General features: G+C 40.6%; 1 protein-coding gene across 1 annotated transcript in view; it reads left to right on the top strand.

The window, feature by feature from the left end:
- ACSL6 (acyl-CoA synthetase long chain family member 6) overlaps positions 1–19,679 on the top strand; it is a 44,110-nt gene extending 24,431 nt beyond the window's left edge. The window contains exons 10-21 of the mRNA XM_041397925.1: positions 120–193; positions 3,043–3,120; positions 5,703–5,837; positions 6,933–7,067; positions 8,817–8,912; positions 9,700–9,772; positions 10,177–10,265; positions 10,821–10,937; positions 11,176–11,319; positions 12,026–12,127; positions 12,972–13,043; positions 15,075–19,679. Coding sequence (XP_041253859.1) covers positions 120–193; positions 3,043–3,120; positions 5,703–5,837; positions 6,933–7,067; positions 8,817–8,912; positions 9,700–9,772; positions 10,177–10,265; positions 10,821–10,937; positions 11,176–11,319; positions 12,026–12,127; positions 12,972–13,043; positions 15,075–15,215 — 1,256 coding nt within the window. The 3' untranslated portion in view covers positions 15,216–19,679. The remainder of the gene's footprint in view (positions 1–119; positions 194–3,042; positions 3,121–5,702; positions 5,838–6,932; positions 7,068–8,816; positions 8,913–9,699; positions 9,773–10,176; positions 10,266–10,820; positions 10,938–11,175; positions 11,320–12,025; positions 12,128–12,971; positions 13,044–15,074) is intronic.
- Positions 19,680–19,878: the final 199 nt, after the last annotated feature.

Genomic DNA, 19,878 nt, shown 5'->3' with positions numbered 1-19,878 from the left:
TTTTAAAATCGAAGAAGCAAACATAATATTTTAACCATTTCTTGTTTTGGTTTTTTGATTCAGTTTTTGAAAGTTATCTTCTGGCTCATCTTTTAAACTTCCTCTCTGTTTCCTTTCAGGAAATCCCAAAGGTGCTATGCTGACCCATGGAAACGTGGTGGCGGATTTTTCAGGCTTTTTGAAAGTGACGGAGGTGATTACCCTGAGCTAGAAAACATTGCCATGTGCAGAGTGTGTGGGTTAAGCTGTGGCCCTGCATGGGCTGGAAGTATGCTCTTGCAGATAAAAGATGATATTTTTCCTGCTCAGAGGGCCAAATCCATGGGAATGGAGCAAGGCTGAATCTACAGTACTGGAGGGCATTAAATCCTCTTTGCAGCTCTGGCTCCCAGGCTCTGTGGGCACTAAGGGCTTCTGAGAAACAATGCTGACTTCTGTAAATGAGTTCATTAACTCTTTTTGAAGAATTAGGAGAGCACACAAGCCCTGTACAGCTGCAATTGGTGCTTGAAGAGGAGTTCAAGCCCCTCTTATGCTCTTTCTGTCCCATCGTGCCCAAAACTGTCGCTATTTATTTGCAACCTGTCTGCATACAAAATGTGTGTGTATAAACATGTATATAGAAGAACATGCAGGATTTTTTACAAGAATGGTTAATGGTTAATTTCATTGATATTTCAGAATATCTCAGTTTTTGTTATACATATTTCTAATAGAGCATAGCATAGTGCTGCCCAAGTGCCTTTAAATATATTTCATACAGCACGTAAACTCATGTTTAGAAACAATATAGGAAGCAAAATCAGTTGACCATGACATAGTAAGGATTTTATACATCTTATATAAAACAAACATAAATAATTAATTTCTGGTAGTGAACAGGCAATTCTATAAAATAGTTACATGCACATAGGATGGACAATTGGTTACCTCCTACCTCTTACTGGTCTTATTGTTGATGTTGAAATTACTGAAGTTTATTACTTTAATCCTGGAATTTTCTGAGATTTCCGGACCACTGGTGTAAAGAAACTCAGCCATGTGATGTAAGAAATCCCACGGAACTCACATATTCCAATGTTTGCAGGACTGCCTCCACAGAGTGCAGGACAAAATGCCAGTGAGGGCTCCTCAGCATGGAGCTGAGAGCTGAGGTCTGGAGAGGCCTGAGCTTCTAAGGGCAGGAATTTATTTTGGAAGAGCATTAATTTAGAGCTGAGGGAGCTTGGCATCTTCTAGAACTGGTCCATAAAAATGGATTTAGTGTTTGCTGATGGAGTGAGACCCTGATTAATCTCCAAGGTATCAGATTGAGACCTAAGTCTGGTGTGATTGTAAATTTGTTACCTCCAGTCACCAGAGCATTGCTGGCAGAGGGGAAATGCCTGTAGCTGATCCACAAGATCTGGGGAATGACTGACCACAGTAATGAAATAGAGTAAAGTGTGAAATACTTGGAAGTAGTATAAATTAAAGAAATAAAGTGAGAAGTTCTGTGGGTTTGTTGTTTACAAGTTCTTGTGGCAGTTTTGCCTAGTTCAGTGATTTTTACAAACTGAACATATTTTTAAGTGAGTCCAGAGCTATATTATAAGGTTGTTCTCAAATACCAAGAAACTGTTTACATTTTTACATTTAACTGGACAACTGTGCCAACTCTGAAATGCTATTCAATGGCATAATTTTTGGTCTGATTTAAAACCAGATTATTTTGTCTGGGCTCTTACAGCAGTAATAAAAAAAAACCAAACCTGGTTGATAGTAAAGGTTTTGCATTACTGTGCTTGCAGAAAATGAAGCCAAATTGAAATAATGTATAAATAGATCTGAAGGCCCTAATGGCTTCATTCAGACTGACAGACATAATAATTATGAAATGGGATGCTGAGAACACCCACATGGTCAATGATGTTTGGCTTTGGTAGGTGATGGTTGGGAGGCCATACCCAAATCTGACCAGTGCAGATTTAACTTCAATAAAATATCCCTTGAGGGATGAACTCCTGTATCTGCCTCCACTGTATCCCAGGTCATGGGCTATTGATTCCTTCTGAGCAGTGGAGGTGCCAGTGGGTATAAACTGTTAATACCATGAGCTGATAGATTTTTATACCCATTTTCCACTAACTACTGGCCTTGATGCAAATTATTGGGTAGTCAACCTTTCGGTTTTTCTAATCCATAATATTAGAGGTAGCTGTACCCTAGGAGATGCAGGTAGAAAGGTTATTTGTTTTTGGGGAATGGGGTAGGTAAGGCTCTTGGGCCCTTTGTTTATTCTAGCCTTCAAGAGAAGGTTAAAAACTTGGCAAAATCAAGACTTTGGCCAGTTTTCTTCCCTTCTTTCCCCTGTCTGTGGGACAGTCATAATGCCCTTAAAATCATATTTTAATCACTTAAAATGATGAGAAACACTAACAGAAGTAATTAGTTTTGAAGCCTAAGATTAAATCATTAGTTTTACAACACATTGATTCAAACCAATGATTAACCCAAGGAAAAGGAAAAAATGGCTAATTTTGATTGCAGTAACACTGTGATTCTTGAATGGGCTGTATGCAATGTGGGAAAGTGCTGCTCCTGCAGAGCCCTGCTGGTGTCCAGGGGGCTCCTGCAGGTTAGCACTGGGATCCTGGGGGTCCTGCAGGTTTGCACCAGGATCCTGCTGCCTGCACACAGCTGAGAGCACTGATCAGGGTCTCGGCACCTCCTGGTAGAAAGCAGTGAATAAAAATGGGATTCTCCATCAGGGTGAGCCTCCATTCCCAGCGAGAGCTGCGTGGGTACAACCTGCCTTCTGCCAAGGAGAGCCCTCTCCATTGCCCTGTGTGTACATCTCCATGCTCTTTACTCCTCCTGCTAACTGAGCTCCATGATGCTGTGGCTTTAACGCTTCCCTGTGTCCGCCGCTCCCTCCTCTCTTGACAATCTTTACCCTTTTGCTCCTCTGGTGCCATTTTTCTTTTTATTATTTTATGACTTTCTTGTTGTCTTCCTGTCAGTGTTTCTTTCCTTTCTGTCTCCCATGCCCTTCACCTGCAGAAAGTGATCTTTCCGAGACAGGACGATGTGCTCATCTCCTTCCTGCCTCTGGCTCACATGTTTGAAAGAGTTATACAGGTAAGAAACCTGCCTGAACTGACGAGGCCTCGTGGGGCTCCTTGTGTTTTCTTCCAGAGTCAGTGGTCTCCTACTTGTGAGGATGTACACATTTCCTATTTGCCTTTAGCACACATGTTTGAGAGAATGGTACAGGTAAGGTCATGGTGTCAGTGGAAATAATCTTTTTTCCACACCAACAACAAAAAATAAAATAAAATGAATAAAATACTAAATAACCAGCGATATGTTGTAGCACTAAAAAGGCTTGTACTCCAGAAGTGCCATGTGCATAACACCAGAGCCAATGGTCTGTGACATGGCTGTGAGTCCAGAGTGAGGCCAGGAGAGCTTCCCAAGTTCTCTACCTTATGCCTGGCTCAGGGATTGAAAAACAGCCCTTCAGCAATGAGCCAAACTCATGGCTCATTCAGCTCATGGCTGCTGCTACCTGAGCAACTTGTGGGACAGCTTTTCAAAGCACTCTAGGATGAGGTGTCACGTAAGTCAAGATAATTTAATGCCATTTTCTACATCAGCTAAAATGATTTTTTTGCATAAATAACATGATCTGCAAAAAAACCTCCCAACCTGGCAGACACTGAAAAAGAGGAAACTGAGATCATGGTGAGACACATGATCCTCCTGGCAGGGCAGCATGTGGTGGCCATTCACTGGAGCCTGTGTTCCCAGGGAATTATGGCAGAGCCAAGCTCCTGCCAGCCGACAGAACTGACTCCATGTCTCTTTGGGAAAGAAAAGAAAGGTGATGACTTGTGCTGCAACTTGTGAGTTAGGCAAGCCAGGTGAGACAGCCACATCAGGTCTCCTGGCCTGAGAAGCTGCAAACTTAAAATTGATCCAGTCTGTGAAGATTGGATCTGGGTCCAGTTGCAGCTCTGTACTTTCTCAGCGAGGCCTGTTTCAGGCTGAAAGCACACTTTCTGAGTCAGACAAGCATCTGAGTATAAACCTCACACTTTTTAGTAACATCAGTGCCAGAAATAATATAATTTTCCCTGTTAAAACTCTCACAAATTGGAAGTAAAAGCCCATGAAAGATTTAGAGAATTACAGCCCAGCCTTTCTCCACCTGCAAGGCAAGTTGGTCAGTGTGCCAGCACTGTTCAGGCAAACAAGAATATAATTATTCAAACTTCATCTGATGGGTGGGCAGAAAGAAATTAGAAACATTGAAAATGCTTTCATTTCACAGGATGTTGCTGTACTGAAAGGGACAGCCTCCAAAGGATGTCCAGGTTTATCCTCCCATCTGAAACAACTTAATATAAAGATTTTTTCAAAAGGGCTAAAAAGTAATTTTCAAAAGCATTTTGAACAGCAAGCACTGCATCAGCATCCCTAGTTTTAGCCAACAATATTTATGCCTGGAATTTACAATGAAAATCATACAGATACATTCTTAAAACTAAATATTTCTAGTTGTTATTTTAAATTCCCAATGAGCACACTGGTTATTTTTTTTTTAAATTCATGTGCAGTGTAAAGCACAGATTCAGCAGTGTGATTTTCATTAAACCCTCATCACATGTGTAAAATTCCTGTGGTTTCAGCTGATGGAGACAGTCTCTTACTGCCTGACAGAGCAGTGAGAGCAGTTTGGTTAGTACTGCAGAGTTTTAGGAGCGGCACAAAAGACATGGATGTCTCTTAAGGAATTTTCAACTTACTCAGTTATTTGGGGAAGACAAGCCCACAAAAGGGAGCTGAAGTTTTCAGTCTACTCAGGAAGGCTGGGCTCAGCTCTGGCATCACAGGCACTTGCTGAGGACACTTTCTCCTCCCTGCACTGTAAAACCATTGGAGAAGTGCTGGTCTCCAAATGTTCTTCAGTGATAAAATGCCAGACTGGCCCAGTCTGTGATGGCTCCTTGGCAGGGTTACTGGTTACCAGTAACCAGCTACCAGCTGGCTCATGGCCAGCAGCCCCTCTGCCCCATCTCACATACTGAGCTCCATTCTGTTGATGAGGACAACATCCTGCTTTGTTTTCAAGTACAAGGCTTCTGGATTTGTAGTTTCCATACAAGTCAAGCACCTTTCATGAAGTGGGCTTCTATTTCTGGGATACAGGAACAGGCACTGTATTGCTAACGTAGTTTATATTGTATTTAAACAAAACTAAAGTATTAACATCTAAAAGTTGGCTGCTGCTCCGTGTTTTATGATATTTCTTACTTTGCATTTCTGTAGTGACAGTAGGTCCTTGTACTGTGAGCTGCTGTGGGTGGGCTGGTCTTTAGGAACGTTCTGATCCAGACTCTGACCCTAACTGGGACTTCTCCGTCCCCATATGCAGGGGACGAAGGGAAATCCCTTCTGAAAATTTTGATTTCTTGTTCTTCCAGAGCAAGTGGTAAATTTGGCAGATGCTGAATTGCTTGTACTGAAAAAACACCCAGAAATATTTGGATATTTCTATTCAGTGCAAAATTTATTGTTACTTTATTGTATTTCCAAAGTCCCATTTTTGCCATATTGCAGAGTAGAAATTCAGAAAAGGAGCTTCTGTGCTTGGGAGAAATGCTTTGCTTTGGGAATTGAAAGCCAAGGGGTTACATGTGTTCCTTTTTCCCCATCAGTCTGTAGTATACTGCCACGGAGGGCGAATTGGCTTCTTCCAAGGCGACATTCGCCTCCTGTCTGATGATATGAAGGCACTGCGGCCAACCATATTCCCCGTCGTGCCACGGCTGCTGAACAGAATGTATGACAAGGTGAGCTGGATTTTGATTTTACTCTTTTTGGAGCAATGGACTTTATGACCCTTTACTACTCATGTGGAAAAATTACGTTAGTCACGGGGATTTCTCAGGCAGATGACACTATTTCTGCCCTGGTGCAGACACATTCTCACCCTGTGTAATGGATACAGCTCCTTCAGTATGTAAGTCTGCATTATGACTTACACAGACTCCAGACACAGCTATCACATATTCATATGAAATATCTCTATATTAGCCTCCTACCCTGTTCTCACTAAGATTACCAGTGATGTTTCTAGAGATACAGGATTTTTTTCATCACAGAAACATCAGTCAAACCTGGCTGCACAAAGACTTTTTGTGCCTTTCAACCAGATTTGAAACTCAAATATCTTTCTGGTGGCAAAAACATCTGGAAATCAGAAATTTCAGAAAGCATTTGAGGATTTAGGCAGTGTAAATGTGATAGTGGCTTTTGGATTTAGAAATCTTTGAAGCTAAGGTAAAGGTATTGCAGGGTATTTAAGTCAGGCGCGTCTGGTCATCATGTTAATTCTGTTTGACTAGCTTGGAATATTTATTCCTCAGAAGACTTATCTGCTAAAGACAAGCTTAAGCACAAGCTACTGATGTAATTTTTCCCAAAGGTCAGGGCTTCTGTGCTTTATTAAGGGGACAGGCTGAAACTGGGGGTTTCTCATTTGTTGAGGTGGAGTTTGTGCTGGTGCCTGATTAAGCTCAGGTAAATGCAGCCCCCATCACCACATCAGCCACCACTGATACCTGTTCATGTTGCTCATTCCCTGTTCCTCAGGTTGCATGAACTTCACAGAACCCTATCACAGAAATGATATATTAAGAGCAGCCCTGTCAATCTAGTCGAAGCCTGCACCACCATCCTGTCTTTTCCCCCCAAAGGAACCATGTGTGCAATAAGAGTGAAACACATAATTCCTTTTTCCCTGCTAACAAACCCCAGCGTAGCCTTGTTTAGAGTGCTGCAAATGTAACTGTACCCCCTGGCTGTGTGGGTGCCATTGGAAGAATAGGTGTTGATGTGCTCCCTCTCCTCTGTGACACCTGATCTGCCATCCCCTGCTCCTGCAGATCTTCAGCCAGGCTGACACATCCCTCAAGCGCTGGATCCTGGAATTTGCAGCAAGACGGAAAAAGGCCGAAGTTCGAAACGGCATCATTAGAAACGACAGTTTGTGGGATAAACTTTTCTTTAATAAAATACAGGTAAGTGATTCAAGAAGTGAGTGTGGAGTCAAAGAACTCTTGTTTCTTCTAGCAGTGACTGATTTTCTGACAAGGCAGTTTCAGACAGCAGGAAAAATTTCTTCATGGATAGGGTTGTCAAACATTGGAGTAGACTGCAAGGGAAGTGATGGAAGTGTTAAAAAAGGAGGTGGATGTGGAATTTGAGGACATGGTTTAGTGGTGAAGATGGTGCCAGTGTGCTGGATTGATGGCAGGACTTGATGATCTTAGAGGTCTTTTCCAGCCTTAATAATTCTCTGATTCTGTGGCTCCTTAAAGACAGTGTAGTCCACTTGCCTGATGGTGAACTGGGCAATCACTACTCACTAGAGAACAACAGACTGGAAAATGGAATGGAAAAAGGGAACTGAGCACAGTTTGTTGCTCTGTGAAGTTTTGCCATATTTATTTTTATTTTTTTTCAACACCACGCATAATGTCAGAATTTTGGTGCTCCCAGGGATAACTTTCCAGAAGGAAATGGAGAAACACAAGGCAGGCTAAGATTGCCACAGGCAATTTGCCACATTGCTCTTCAGCAGCACCAAGAAATCACTAATTTATGGAACAGTGCCAAAAAATTTTTACAGCTCTCACACAGAAACTGTACCCCTGCAGGGCAGGAAAGGTATCTAGGGATGAAATTCAGAAAGGTGGTCATGAAAAGGAGGTCACTGATCAAAGAGATGCTGCTCCAAAGTTTTCTGCAAAGTCTCAACAAATAGGATTTGATTTAAGGTTGGGTTGCAATTGGGTATATTCAAACCTACTTTTCTTCCTAGGAAAAGAATAAGGTTGTAAAGAAAAATGCACACATGAATCATGGTTTAGCAACCATGATGAAAGAAATCAGAATGCCCTTCTGCTTCCCACACATCTCAGTAAAAAAATATTAAATTGGCTTTAAACCAGTTTTTCTGGGCTCTGTACTACTCCAGGAGGCTCTAATTGCTTCATTTTTTTAATCGGATGACTTATTTGGAGACATGCCACTTTATTTTTAACTAAAGAAACTGCCTGTACTTGTGGTCTGTGGATTAGTTGTCCTCAGTGTGCAAAGATAGCAGAGCTCACCCAGCCAGGAGTGAGCCAGGCTGCATATTGATGCAAGGGCTGGCGAGACGGGCAGACTCAGTCAGCAGTTGTTTTCTTTTGTGCTGGGTTTTCTTTTTTACTTCTAGAATAAAGAAAAGGAAATGAAGGGGGAGGAGAAAGAAGTGAAATAGGACACAGGAATTGATGTAATACCCTTCAGAAATATTTGAAGGTCATCTGCCTTAAAAAAGGGACAACATTATTTTAGAGGGCTTGGGAGGCAATTCATTAAAACCGGTGAGGTGTAAATAAGCAAAGAAGACTGGATGGGAAAGAGTCTGTTTTTCCCAGCAGTTCCCAGAACCAGGTCTGCAGCCTGCCCAGGCACAGCAGTTGCAGGAGACCAGGCTGAGCAGCTTGTCCTGCCAGGGACATGAGCACTCCTGTCTCTGTACACTGAATGGGGTTTTATCCCTCAGGAAAGCTTCAGAGCTCATTCATATTTCCATACATGGCCATATCACGGAACCACGAAATGACTGGGTTTGAAGACTCCTTGAAGTTCATCTAATTCTGACCCCATGCCATGGGCAGGAAATCCTGTCCTAGAGAGAGCACTTTGTGCAAGCTCATGGTTTTGCCATCTGCAGTAGCTTCTGATGCTTTCTTTTGTTTCCTCCTGCTACCAAACAGGCAAGTCTTGGGGGGTGTGTCCGCATGATAGTGACAGGCGCTGCGCCCGCGTCCCCGACTGTCCTGGGCTTCCTCCGCGCCGCCCTCGGATGCCAGGTGGGTTTGTGTGGCTGCTCAGGGATGTTCATCCACTGCTAGCAAGAGAACGTGGTATTTAAGAAAGGAGATGGGTTAGATCCCCGGAACTGCATTTAGGATAGCTGTACCAGGGTGGATCGAACAGCAGGGCTTGGGGCAGCCACAAAGTCCTGTACACCCAGAGCTCAGTGGGGTGGGAACAGCCCTGGGATGGCAGTAACAGCCAAGAGATGTTTTCACTTTGGGCATCTCCCAGAAAAACCCCACAGGCTCATCCCACCCACCCAAATGAGTATGTGCAATTAAATGTGTTTGTGCAAGTGCTGGGTACTTCGTTACACGAGTTTTATTGTATATATAAATGAGAGAGCTAATCCTCAGATGTCAGCCTAACTCACTTGAGATGTCCACTGCATTATTTCTCTGTGAGAGGAGGTCCAGGGCAACGGAAAGGTCTCATTTGAGAGCCTAAAATTAGTTAAGAAAAAAAAATGTCCCACAAAAATACCTTTTTCCCCACTAATAAGTTCCTTTCATAGTGTAGCATAGGTCCTGAATCACAGACTAAGTGCTCAACTCATCGTCTCCCTATTTTCAATGATATAGAGCCATGGTCCTTCCTAGTTATGTAAATGGAATTTTGTACACAGTAGAAGCCAGGGATGCCCCATGGCAAATGGGCACCCACACATTGCAGCTGCAAGCTCAGCTCACAGGACTGTGCAACAGAGGGCAATGCTTGGGATTTCAGTTTGTAATAGCAAAATCTTTCATGATCTTTTAAAGATACCTGTCTCTTTGTCAGGTTTATGAAGGCTATGGCCAAACAGAATGCACAGCTGGATGCACCTTTACAACTCCAGGTGACTGGACATCAGGTAATTATTTTCTTCCACCATTTGAAGAAATAAAAGAAATGCACATTCCTTTAGGAAATTGTGGACTGTAACATCAAGGCCAGGTTGGATGGGGCTTGGATAAACCTGATCTCTAGTGGAAGGTGCTCCTGCCCAGGGCAGGGAGTTGGAATGAGATAAGTTTTAAGGTCCCTTCCAACTCAAACCACTCTGTTATTTCAGAATAGGTTTTATATCCAAAAAGGAGGTGTCGGTATTATAGTTTTAATAGTGCAAAATCTTAATTAAGAAAATTATTTCTGCACACAGACACAGCTCCTGCAAGAACATCCAGTGTATCTACAACTATGCAAGTAACTAATGATAAAATGCTAATTATTGTTTATAGGAGAGATGACAAGTGACTTGATAACTTTGATTTCCAGGTCATGTAGGAGCCCCTTTGCCCTGTAACTTAATCAGATTGAAGGATGTGGAAGAACTGAATTATTTTGCTTCCAAAGGAGAAGGAGAGGTAGCAAATCACATTTTTATATCAAATTCTCACTAGTTAACACTGTATGAAGTAGTTTATAGAAGCATTTTACCTTTGTAGTGTGCATGGTTGCTGATGTGTTACATCGTGCAATCAAGAAAGGAAAATGGAAGTTTAACAATAGAGCAGCAAAGAATGAAAAAGGAGCTGTGGCAGTACTTCCAGCCTGATTCCTTGAACTGCTAAGACTGAATTAATTAGTTCAGCTAAGAAGAGCTGAATTGCTATCATTTCTACATTGCTATGATCTCTACATTGCTGTGATTTCTATACTACACAAAAATTAAGCTTATTGAAATAACTTTGTTATTTTTAACTGCAAATGGAATGCAAATCAACTTAAATCAGTTTTGCAAACCCTACTTCATATTTCCATTAGCTAGAAAAATATGCATAGATAGTTTAATAACCCAATCTATTTTACTTTAATAGAGCACAGTCATTAAAATATTTTAAATTTAGAGAGTTACTACTTAACTTGTATTTATAGCAGAATAAGAAAATAATTCATCATCACCCCTGGTTGTTTTGCAGATCTGTGTGAAAGGACCCAATGTGTTTAAAGGTTACTTGAAAGATGAAGAGAGGACAGCTGAGGCACTGGACCAGGAGGGCTGGCTTCACACAGGAGACATTGGAAAATGGTTACCTGTGCGTGCTGGACACACTTAGGGTTCTTATGGCAGTTACATTATCCCAAGTAAATTTTCAGGGACTAAGCTTAGGTCTCCAAGCAGATCTATCTTTACAAAGGATTGAGTTTATATTTGGCAGAATAAGCATCTGAAAGCACAACAGGCAATTGAAAGCTCTGTTAAAGACAGACTGCTTGCTGAGTTTCTGTGGTTAAATAACTTCTCTGGGAATTCTCATTTCTTTCTTCTAACAGAATGGGACCCTTAAAATTATTGATCGGAAAAAGCATATATTTAAACTTGCTCAGGGAGAATATATTGCACCGGAGAAGATAGAGAATATCTACATCCGCAGTGACCCTGTTGCTCAGATCTATGTCCATGGAGACAGCCTGCAGGTACAAACCAAGCTTTCAGAAAATCTTACTTTACTCTCAGTAGTTAGAAGACAGAGCTGGGCTTGAACGAAGGGAAAATGTGAGTGGATCATGCCACATTGTCTCCCTCCTGCTTTGGAGCTGGCTGACAGGCAGGGAGGAACTGAGCTGCTGGGGGACCCTGAGCAGCTTAGAGAGTGCTGTGACCAAAGATCAAGCTTTTAAGTCGGCTTTGGTTCACTCTTTGGGTCTCCAATGCTGTCCTTTGCCACCATGCCTGTGGTAATCAAGGAAAAGGCAAAGCCACTGCTGCCCCCAACACTGCCTGCCCATTCTGACCAATCTTGTTCTGCTAATGTGCATGTTTATGCACACACCTGCAGCTTTTGAAGCCATGGCAATTCATCCTCAAGACTCACAAGCATGAGCCTTCCCTTGGCATCAGAGTTTGCCTGGGATTTGCAGGGCAATGTGAGTTATTAATGTCCAGGAGGAGCACAAACCCAGCTGAGGGTATTAAACCTGCTGGTAAATGCAGTCATAGACAACCTTTTATCTGAGAAAAAGGCACAGACATCAGAATGTGCTTCATGACGATATGTTAGCCAATTACTGACATAATTAAACAAGTGGTAAACATGCAGAAATTCAGATGACTTGTGTATTCACTTCAGTGCAGAGCCTGAAATGTATTCAGCTTTTGCCTGCAACTCTCCTTTACCTACAGGCCTTCCTGGTGGGAATTGTGGTGCCTGATTCCGAAGTTATGCCAGGTTGGGCAAAGAAAAGAGGGTTTGAAGGAACATATGCAGAACTCTGTAAAAATAAGGTTTGTATTTGCAATTCAGACTTTTTTCTTTTTTTCTGTAGCATCACATGTGCACAATACTGTGTCTAGGAATGACAATTTCAGTGACAAGAATTATTTCCTCACTGAACATTCAGCAGGTTTGACCTGGATCCAGTGGTATGTCTTGACTGGTGGTACTGACCTCTGCCAGCTCTGTTGTGGGGGGCCCAAGACTCTCTCTTGCAGAGAACAACAGTGCAGCGGGAGGAGAGGTTGTATTTGCTTAGATTTCTTAAATAAGACATCTAAATAAGATTTACGGTCTTCTCTGTGGTGACCAGCAACAGGACCAGAGGGAAGGGCCTGAAGTCGTGTCAGAGGAGGTTTAGGTTGGATATTAGGAAAAGGTTTTTCCCAGAGAGGACACTGGAACAGGTTTCCAAGGGGACTGGCCACACCATTAATTCTGACAGAGCTCAAAGGAGCATTTGGATAACACTCTCAGGCACATGGTATGACTCTTGGGGCTGTTCTGTGCAGGGCTGGGAGTTGGATTCCATGGTCCTTGTGGGTCCCTTCCAGCTCAGGACATTCTGTGATTGTATAAAAAGGACCCCAGTCTTAAACACATGCTCTCTAATACAGAGGAACTGCATTGGATCACATCAGTAAATACTGATGCCACTGAACCTTCCGCTAGTGTCTGTGGGCAGTGCTTCTGCACTGAAGTCTGGCAGATGGCTGAAGGACTGTAAATAACAGCTATGTTACATTGCTGGTTTGAAAATAAAACCTTACTTTTCATACCAAGGAGACACTTAACTTCACCACACTTACGTGTAATGTTTCTACATTATAACAGAATTTCTGTGTTTTAACGCAGGAACTGCAGCAAGCGATAATGGAAGACATGGTACGGTTAGGGAAGGAGAGTGGGCTTCACTCCTTTGAGCAGGTAAAATGAAACACATCATTCAGTGTGGTCAGACAGGTCATTTTTCTGTATAGAAGAGGGATTTGTCAGCATTTGTCATGTTACTACAAATCTTTGTCACAGCTGTACATGATGTTTTTGGAAAGAGCTTTATTGCTGGCAAGCTGTAATTATTCCTTTGGAAAAATGCATTTGCTGTGATTCTGCTTCCCACCCATGTTTCAAATTTGAGTTAAATTTAGTGAAAGTTTTGGGTGCAGAGGTCAAAATCTAAATTGCGGACATGGATAATCTCCAGAAAACCAGAGGTCAGGATAAACATCTGTAGGAGTCTGACTTTTCTGCCACTGAAAGCTCTGTTAGAAATTGGGTCACTAATTACCACTCTTATATCTGACCTTGAAATGTTGCTGGTTTCTTTATCTTTAGTCTGGGCACTAGTTCTTTCCTGCTTGTGTAAATATTTCTGCAATAGAGCTACAGACACTTCAGAAGGGGAGATCTGAAATCAACCATGGTCTACGTAGCATTAAAAACAGAGAAAAATTATCCACCCCATTTTGAAATGTCTAATGCTTATTTCTGTTGAAAAAAACCTAACATCTTAATCATTACATCTAATTAGCAAGGGCTTTTTTGGTTTTGTTTAGACCATTTCTGGGTGATAATTCTAATGAGTAATTCACCATATTGGAGTGGAGCAGAAGCATCATTAAACATAACCCTATTATTCTTCATTTCTCAGTTACCTATGCAAATAGGTAGCAAAAAAAGAAAAAGCAGCAAAAAGAAATTTATTTAAAAATAATTCACATAATTTTTAATGCACACAGTTGTCTGTGCCAGTAAGTCTTGTTTGCCTCTGCCGTGATCTTCACAGTATGAAATATCCTCAAGTAATCGATTCCACCAGCACTTTACAATTAATGAATTATAAAGTAGTGAGGAAAGCCTTGTCATCTTTCTAAAAATTGAAATAAAATAATAATAGGATAAAAAATTATACCATTTTCAAAATTAAAGGCCTTCAAAACTTCATCTTTGTTGCAATATGTAATCTTAAAACCAAATTTTGAGCCAGATACTGTGGCTAATGTTTGTATGGGATCAGATCCCCTGTTTATGGGAACACTCTTTATCATCTCCATCCTTGTCTGCAGCTTGGATTTCTGTCTTGGGAATGACAAGTGTGACTACTATAACCATCAGCTTCCAGGATTTGAAAGCAGCAAACAGGAGAGCATTAATAATGTGAACACTGATTTATGAAGGATTGCATGGGGGCAGGGCCTGGACCACGATGCTTGCAGGGAAAGATGAATCACATATCTTAGGAATAGAAAATGGATTTGCAGCCTGTGTCACTGCAGCTCCCAGCCAAACAAACTGCAAAGCAGTCTGGCTTGGGGAATCACAAAAGCAGCAGATGGCTGGGGAATTTTGTCTTAAATCAGTGGGCGCTGACCAGTCACGCAGCAGTTTTCTGCTTTCTCCCGCACCAGCAAGGGAAGGAAAAGCTCATTCCCATCTGTGCTGCCAGGCTCCCCACTGTGCCTCAGAGCCACTGCCTCAAACAAGGGCAGCCTTGTGAAATGCCATTTGCACTGGCTAAAAGATTTGTATCACTTTAATTAGCTAAAAATGTTCATCATGTACACGCTTTGTGCCTGCAAAGCTTCATGATAATTTTGCAATATTGAATCAGTACTGTTTACTTTTGCAGTGGGGTTGATGTTTCCTAGCACAGCTCCCTGCCCTTGCCCTCTCCCCCACTGCCTTTCAGCTGTGTGAAACTGCAGTGATGATCTCACACCGTCCCTTGTGCGCTGCCTCGCTGCGCTCTGGCCTTGCTTTCATACAGAAAAGCAGTTTATGTATTCATTCTCTTGGAGAGTTCCCTTCTGTGGGCAGGGGATGGAAATCCTAGGGACTCACCAGAAGAGTGCCCTGGTCTTGAGGCACCACCAGAGGGAAGCATAGCAAAAAAAGTTAATGTTTATTCAGTGTGATGCCTGTAACCTTTGCTATAAATATATTCCTCTTTTATTTTAGGTCAAAGCCATTTATATTCACTCTGATATGTTCTCGGTGCAAAACGGTTTGTTGACACCAACATTAAAGGCTAAGAGACCAGAACTGAGAGATTACTTCAAAAAACAAATAGAAGAGCTATATTCAAGCATCTCCATCTGAAATCATGGGAAGAATCTTCTGAGTAATGGACTTCATAGCAATATTAGAATAATACTCAAAAACTGCAGAGCCAGAACGACACTGCTGAAATGGATAAGCATCTGAATCTTACATTTGAGCCTTTCATTTTTCTAGGATTTCATCACTAACCGTATTTTCCCTTCTTTTTGCCAACAGGTGTGATACAATTTCTTTTTTACTCTAGGTACACAGTAAGGCACTACTAAAAGCTGTGCTAAATTGCCACAAAATATGCAGAAATTTCAATCTATGACCAAGTAAATTAAGGAAGCATATCTTATAAATAACTACAAACATTTCTAGTTAAAATAGGGAAAATTTCAGGTATATCTGTTGGTATTTGATTGTATACAACCTAATATATTAGAAACTAAAATAATAAGTCATTCAATAATGTGGTCTACCTCAAATAATCAGTGACTGATGGTGAAAGTGAAAGTCTGTTTTCTCTGATTTTGAACTTCAAGCTGGATATTGGTTTATATAGTAAGTGATAGTTTTTATATTTTCAGGACATAAATGACATTGATTTGATTTAATCATTGATGACTTAACAACCAGAACAGAAATAGGAAGGAATTTCCCACTATATGTACTTAATAGACATATTAGTATATTACATCTAATGGATTAATGTTACATGGAAATGACAAGAACAGGGTAGGAAGCAATAGCACAGAATTCCCTCTATTTCCTTTTCATCCAAACACAGTTTATCCATGGTATGCAGATTCTGCTTCAGGGCTCCTTCAGTCCAGTGCACTCACGGACACCTGAACTGCTCAAACAGAGAAGGTTCCAAAAGCATCACTGGCTCTGTGGTGGCTTTAGGTGGGAGTTCACGATAATCCATATGCTCCCAATCCCTAATTTATTACTTCAGATGCTGCTAATACTGCGTAGTCCAATACTGCTGGACTAATTCCCTTCAGAAACAGTGCTAAAGAAATGGAGCACAAGGAACAAGTTGTGATTCTGGATGGGGCTTGGCAAAATGAAAAGGTTTGGGAAAAGGCCAGCCTGAGATGCAGCAGTGGAGGGCATCGTTTGTCTGGCCATGGAAGGGGAAGGAATAGTGCCCAAAAAGACTCATGGGATGGGCTAAAGGCTGTGGTAGGCATCGCTGTGCAAGGTGTCACCGTGTGCAGAACAGTGGATGTGGTGGCAGAATGGCCTGTTATGGGAACATCTTTATGGTCAGACATCTGGAAGCATCAAATCCCATTGGCATCAACTCCAATGGCCTCTCTGGAATAACCAGCAGGTTGTCTGGATAAAACCTTACATTTCCGTGGTCATCAGAAAGGGTGTAAGTCTCACAAGGAGTAGGAACAGACTGTAGAGCTCTCTCTTGGTACAAGCACGGTACAAGGCAAAGAGAAAACTGTCATGTCAAGTTGCTTGAGTACTTGGACTGTCGATAGCTTCTTTCTGCTAAACAGGGTCCTAAATATCTGTGTATTTTACTAGCTGATGTTTGTTGCACCAGTACATGCTAGCATGGAGCTGTGCCTGCTAGATGTTTCCTAGGACAGTGGAAGCACACTTATTTTCTCTCTTATAGTGGAATCCACTGTAGACTTCTGAAGCTAAAAGTTTAAATTTTTAATCTGAACAGTATCTTATTTTCTCTCTGAAGTTCTGTTGCATGCTTCCAAACAAAATAAATTGAATTAATAAGTTAGTGTTTTACAAAGACTGATTTATTGCAGTGATTTCAGTATAAAAAGATACATAGGAAACCATATCAGTAACATAATGACTCAAAGAATGTGGCAGTTTGACTTATCAAATGTGCGTTTGTCTGAATCCCTTTGTGTCTGATTCCTCATTTGATTTCAGTGCAGTGACTCATATCAGTTCAAAGCAAGTAAAGAAATATCTGAGATCTGATGGGATCATAATTTTTCACCAATGTACGCAGCAACAGCATCGCTGGGGAATTTGTGTGCACCACGTCAATGGAGGATAGGGATTATTGCACAAATCTTGGCTCTTTAGGTCAAGTCATAAAGGATTTTTATCTCAGTGGAGTTTAGTTCATATTCTTTTTGTATCAGCCAAAAGACAGTCATGACATACACAACCTTCAAAGCAGTGGAGAATTAAATTCAGTACAATTTCCTGTCAGTTTTAATGCAACGGTTTTAAAATAAAAAACCCCAAACCCTAGTCATCTAAGAAAGTAGAGAAAAGCTATTTTTCACTGATTTTTTTTGCCATTTGAATTTGATTTACTTTTCTCCTAAGATGATTTCAGGCTTTTTGAGACAACTAAACTCTGTATAAGTACAGAAGATTCCAATATGAGTTTATTTACACCTTAGATGGCTGTTATTTTTACATATATGATTCTGAATAATATTTCTATATTCTTCTTTTGGTATTTGATGCAAAATGTCAGATACACTAGAGCCAAATATATAAACACCAAAATAATAAGAAAGAAAAAATGCAGACTTGGCCACACTTGGATGATGCAAAATCTGAGTTGGTTTTTGTCACACCAAAAGTGTGAACACTTTCAGAACTTGTGAAAAACTATGTAAATAAACTTAAAGCTCTCTTTTATACTTGTATAAACCGATTTTCCTCTGCAGGTCACTCTCTCACCACAATCATAATGATGTAAAAGATTAATACTTGAAAAAGAGACATGCATAAGGCATGCGCTAGGCTCAATCCTGCTTCTCTTCAAATTCCAGGCATATTTATTTTGTACTGAGCTTTCTTAAATTGAAACACTTCTTGTGACCACCAAGGAAAAATCCCCCAGGGCTGTCCAATGACCAGTTTGGTTTTGGTTGTTTTTTTTTTTACGTAAGAAAACTAATTACAAAATTAGTTTCTATTATTCATCTTAAAGAGTGGCAATTCTTTTTGCAGTCAGTTTTACAGCTGCAGCACTGCGTTCTTTGTTCTTCCTGGGCCTGTGGAATCACTGGAAGACTATCTTATAAGTCTTAAGACTTAAAAAAACACAATAAAACACATTTTTCAGGAAGAAGCTCTTGCTTAGTTATGTATTTTGTATGTCCTTTGCTTGATATATTGCACAGAGAAAAATCTGTTCTGCCTAAATGTACAAAGTGTGAGCAGAAACCAGACCAGAGTCTTTAACCCCATGTAGTCAGGAAATACATGGAATAATTCTGTCCTGAAAGGCACATTTGCAAGTTAAAATGCTTGATGCACATCAGGTGAGACAGAGATGGTGAGTTTTTATTGACAAAGTACCATTTTGCAGATTGTTAGTCACTATCTATCAGCAACAGTAATGTCCAGTCTTATTTTTGCCATAAATATAAAATTCTCATGTGTAACAAAATAATCTTACCTTAACCTCTGGAATGAAAAAAATAATTTAGGGGTTTTTTTTTTAGTTTTACATGTGTTATAAGCACAAACTGCTGATCTATGTGTAAATAAATGCTACAAGATGAATGTAAAATATACTATTTTTGCATGGTAATAGGTGACTTAAAGATCTCTTGATGCCTTAGAAAAAAATTGAAAAAGCATTTAATTTAGAGGCAATTCTATTGGCCTACCTTTTGTATCTTTAGTTCGCTTCGGTATTCTCTGGGGGCGGGGGGGGGAATCAGAATTAATCATTCTTTCTTCTTGGAATTGATGTTCTTCAGTATTTTACACATTTGGTGGTTTCTATACAACCTTTGCGCCTGTGAAACAATGAAGCTTTTCAGAGAAGAAATCTGGATGCCTGTAGCCCAGAAGTGAAAAAAATTTAGATCCCTTAAATTCTTCTAAAGAAAAATGGTTTCTGAGGCATCTGGAGTCCCTTTAAGCCCTTCATTTCAGCTTTTTGTTATGTATTTTAGCAAAGTAAAAGCAGCCAACAAATAAGGCATTTTGGTAAGTGTTGCCTATTGTATTTGCAACTGAAAGTGAAGGGGGGTAAAATTTAACATATACATTTGTGTAAAAAAAATCCTGTTATTAAAAATTTTTCAGTTTTGGTATATTAGCATGTATATCAAAGAGTCATCTATGGAAATTTTTGTAAAGAATAAAATTTTCACCTTTCTCAAAACTGCTCATAAGATTTTCTTGTGGACTGACATACAATAAAAGCTCTTTTATAAAATCCGTTGTTCCTCCAGCACTTTGTCCTCACCATTGGTACAAAGGCATTCAGAATGTGTGGCTAAACTAAACGTATTGTAAAAATAAGAAATTATGTAAAATAAAATAATGACCAAAAGCATATTGAGACATGAGATTGATTTTAGCAATCTCCTATGAAAACTAATTGTTGCAAAGCTCTCTGAAGATGCAGCAGTCTTTCTGTAATGGTTTTGGTTCTAATTTTAAATCAATAATAATATAACCATATGTATATGCTTGTTTAATATGAATTGCAATTGGGAATGCATAGTATTTTTTCAGATTGTGTCTAAACCAATAAAGTTTCAAAGCATATGGGCTCTATGCCGGTTTTTGTGTGCACTTGTGTCTCCCTTCACTTGGAAATCCAGAAACGCCTGAAGTGGACAGAGCCAGTTGGATGGGGCTTGGAACAAACTGGTGTGGCAGAGAGCCCCTGCCCACGGCAGGGGGGAACAGGATTTTATCTGGGGTCCCTTCAACCCAAACCATTTATGATTCTGTACGCTGTTTT

The sequence above is a fragment of the Onychostruthus taczanowskii genome, unplaced genomic scaffold (genome assembly GCF_017590055.1).
Source record: "Onychostruthus taczanowskii isolate IOZ18803 unplaced genomic scaffold, ASM1759005v1 scaffold14, whole genome shotgun sequence".
Taxonomy (NCBI): Eukaryota; Metazoa; Chordata; class Aves; order Passeriformes; family Passeridae; genus Onychostruthus; species Onychostruthus taczanowskii.
This window is presented reverse-complemented; position numbering and strand designations above follow the sequence as displayed.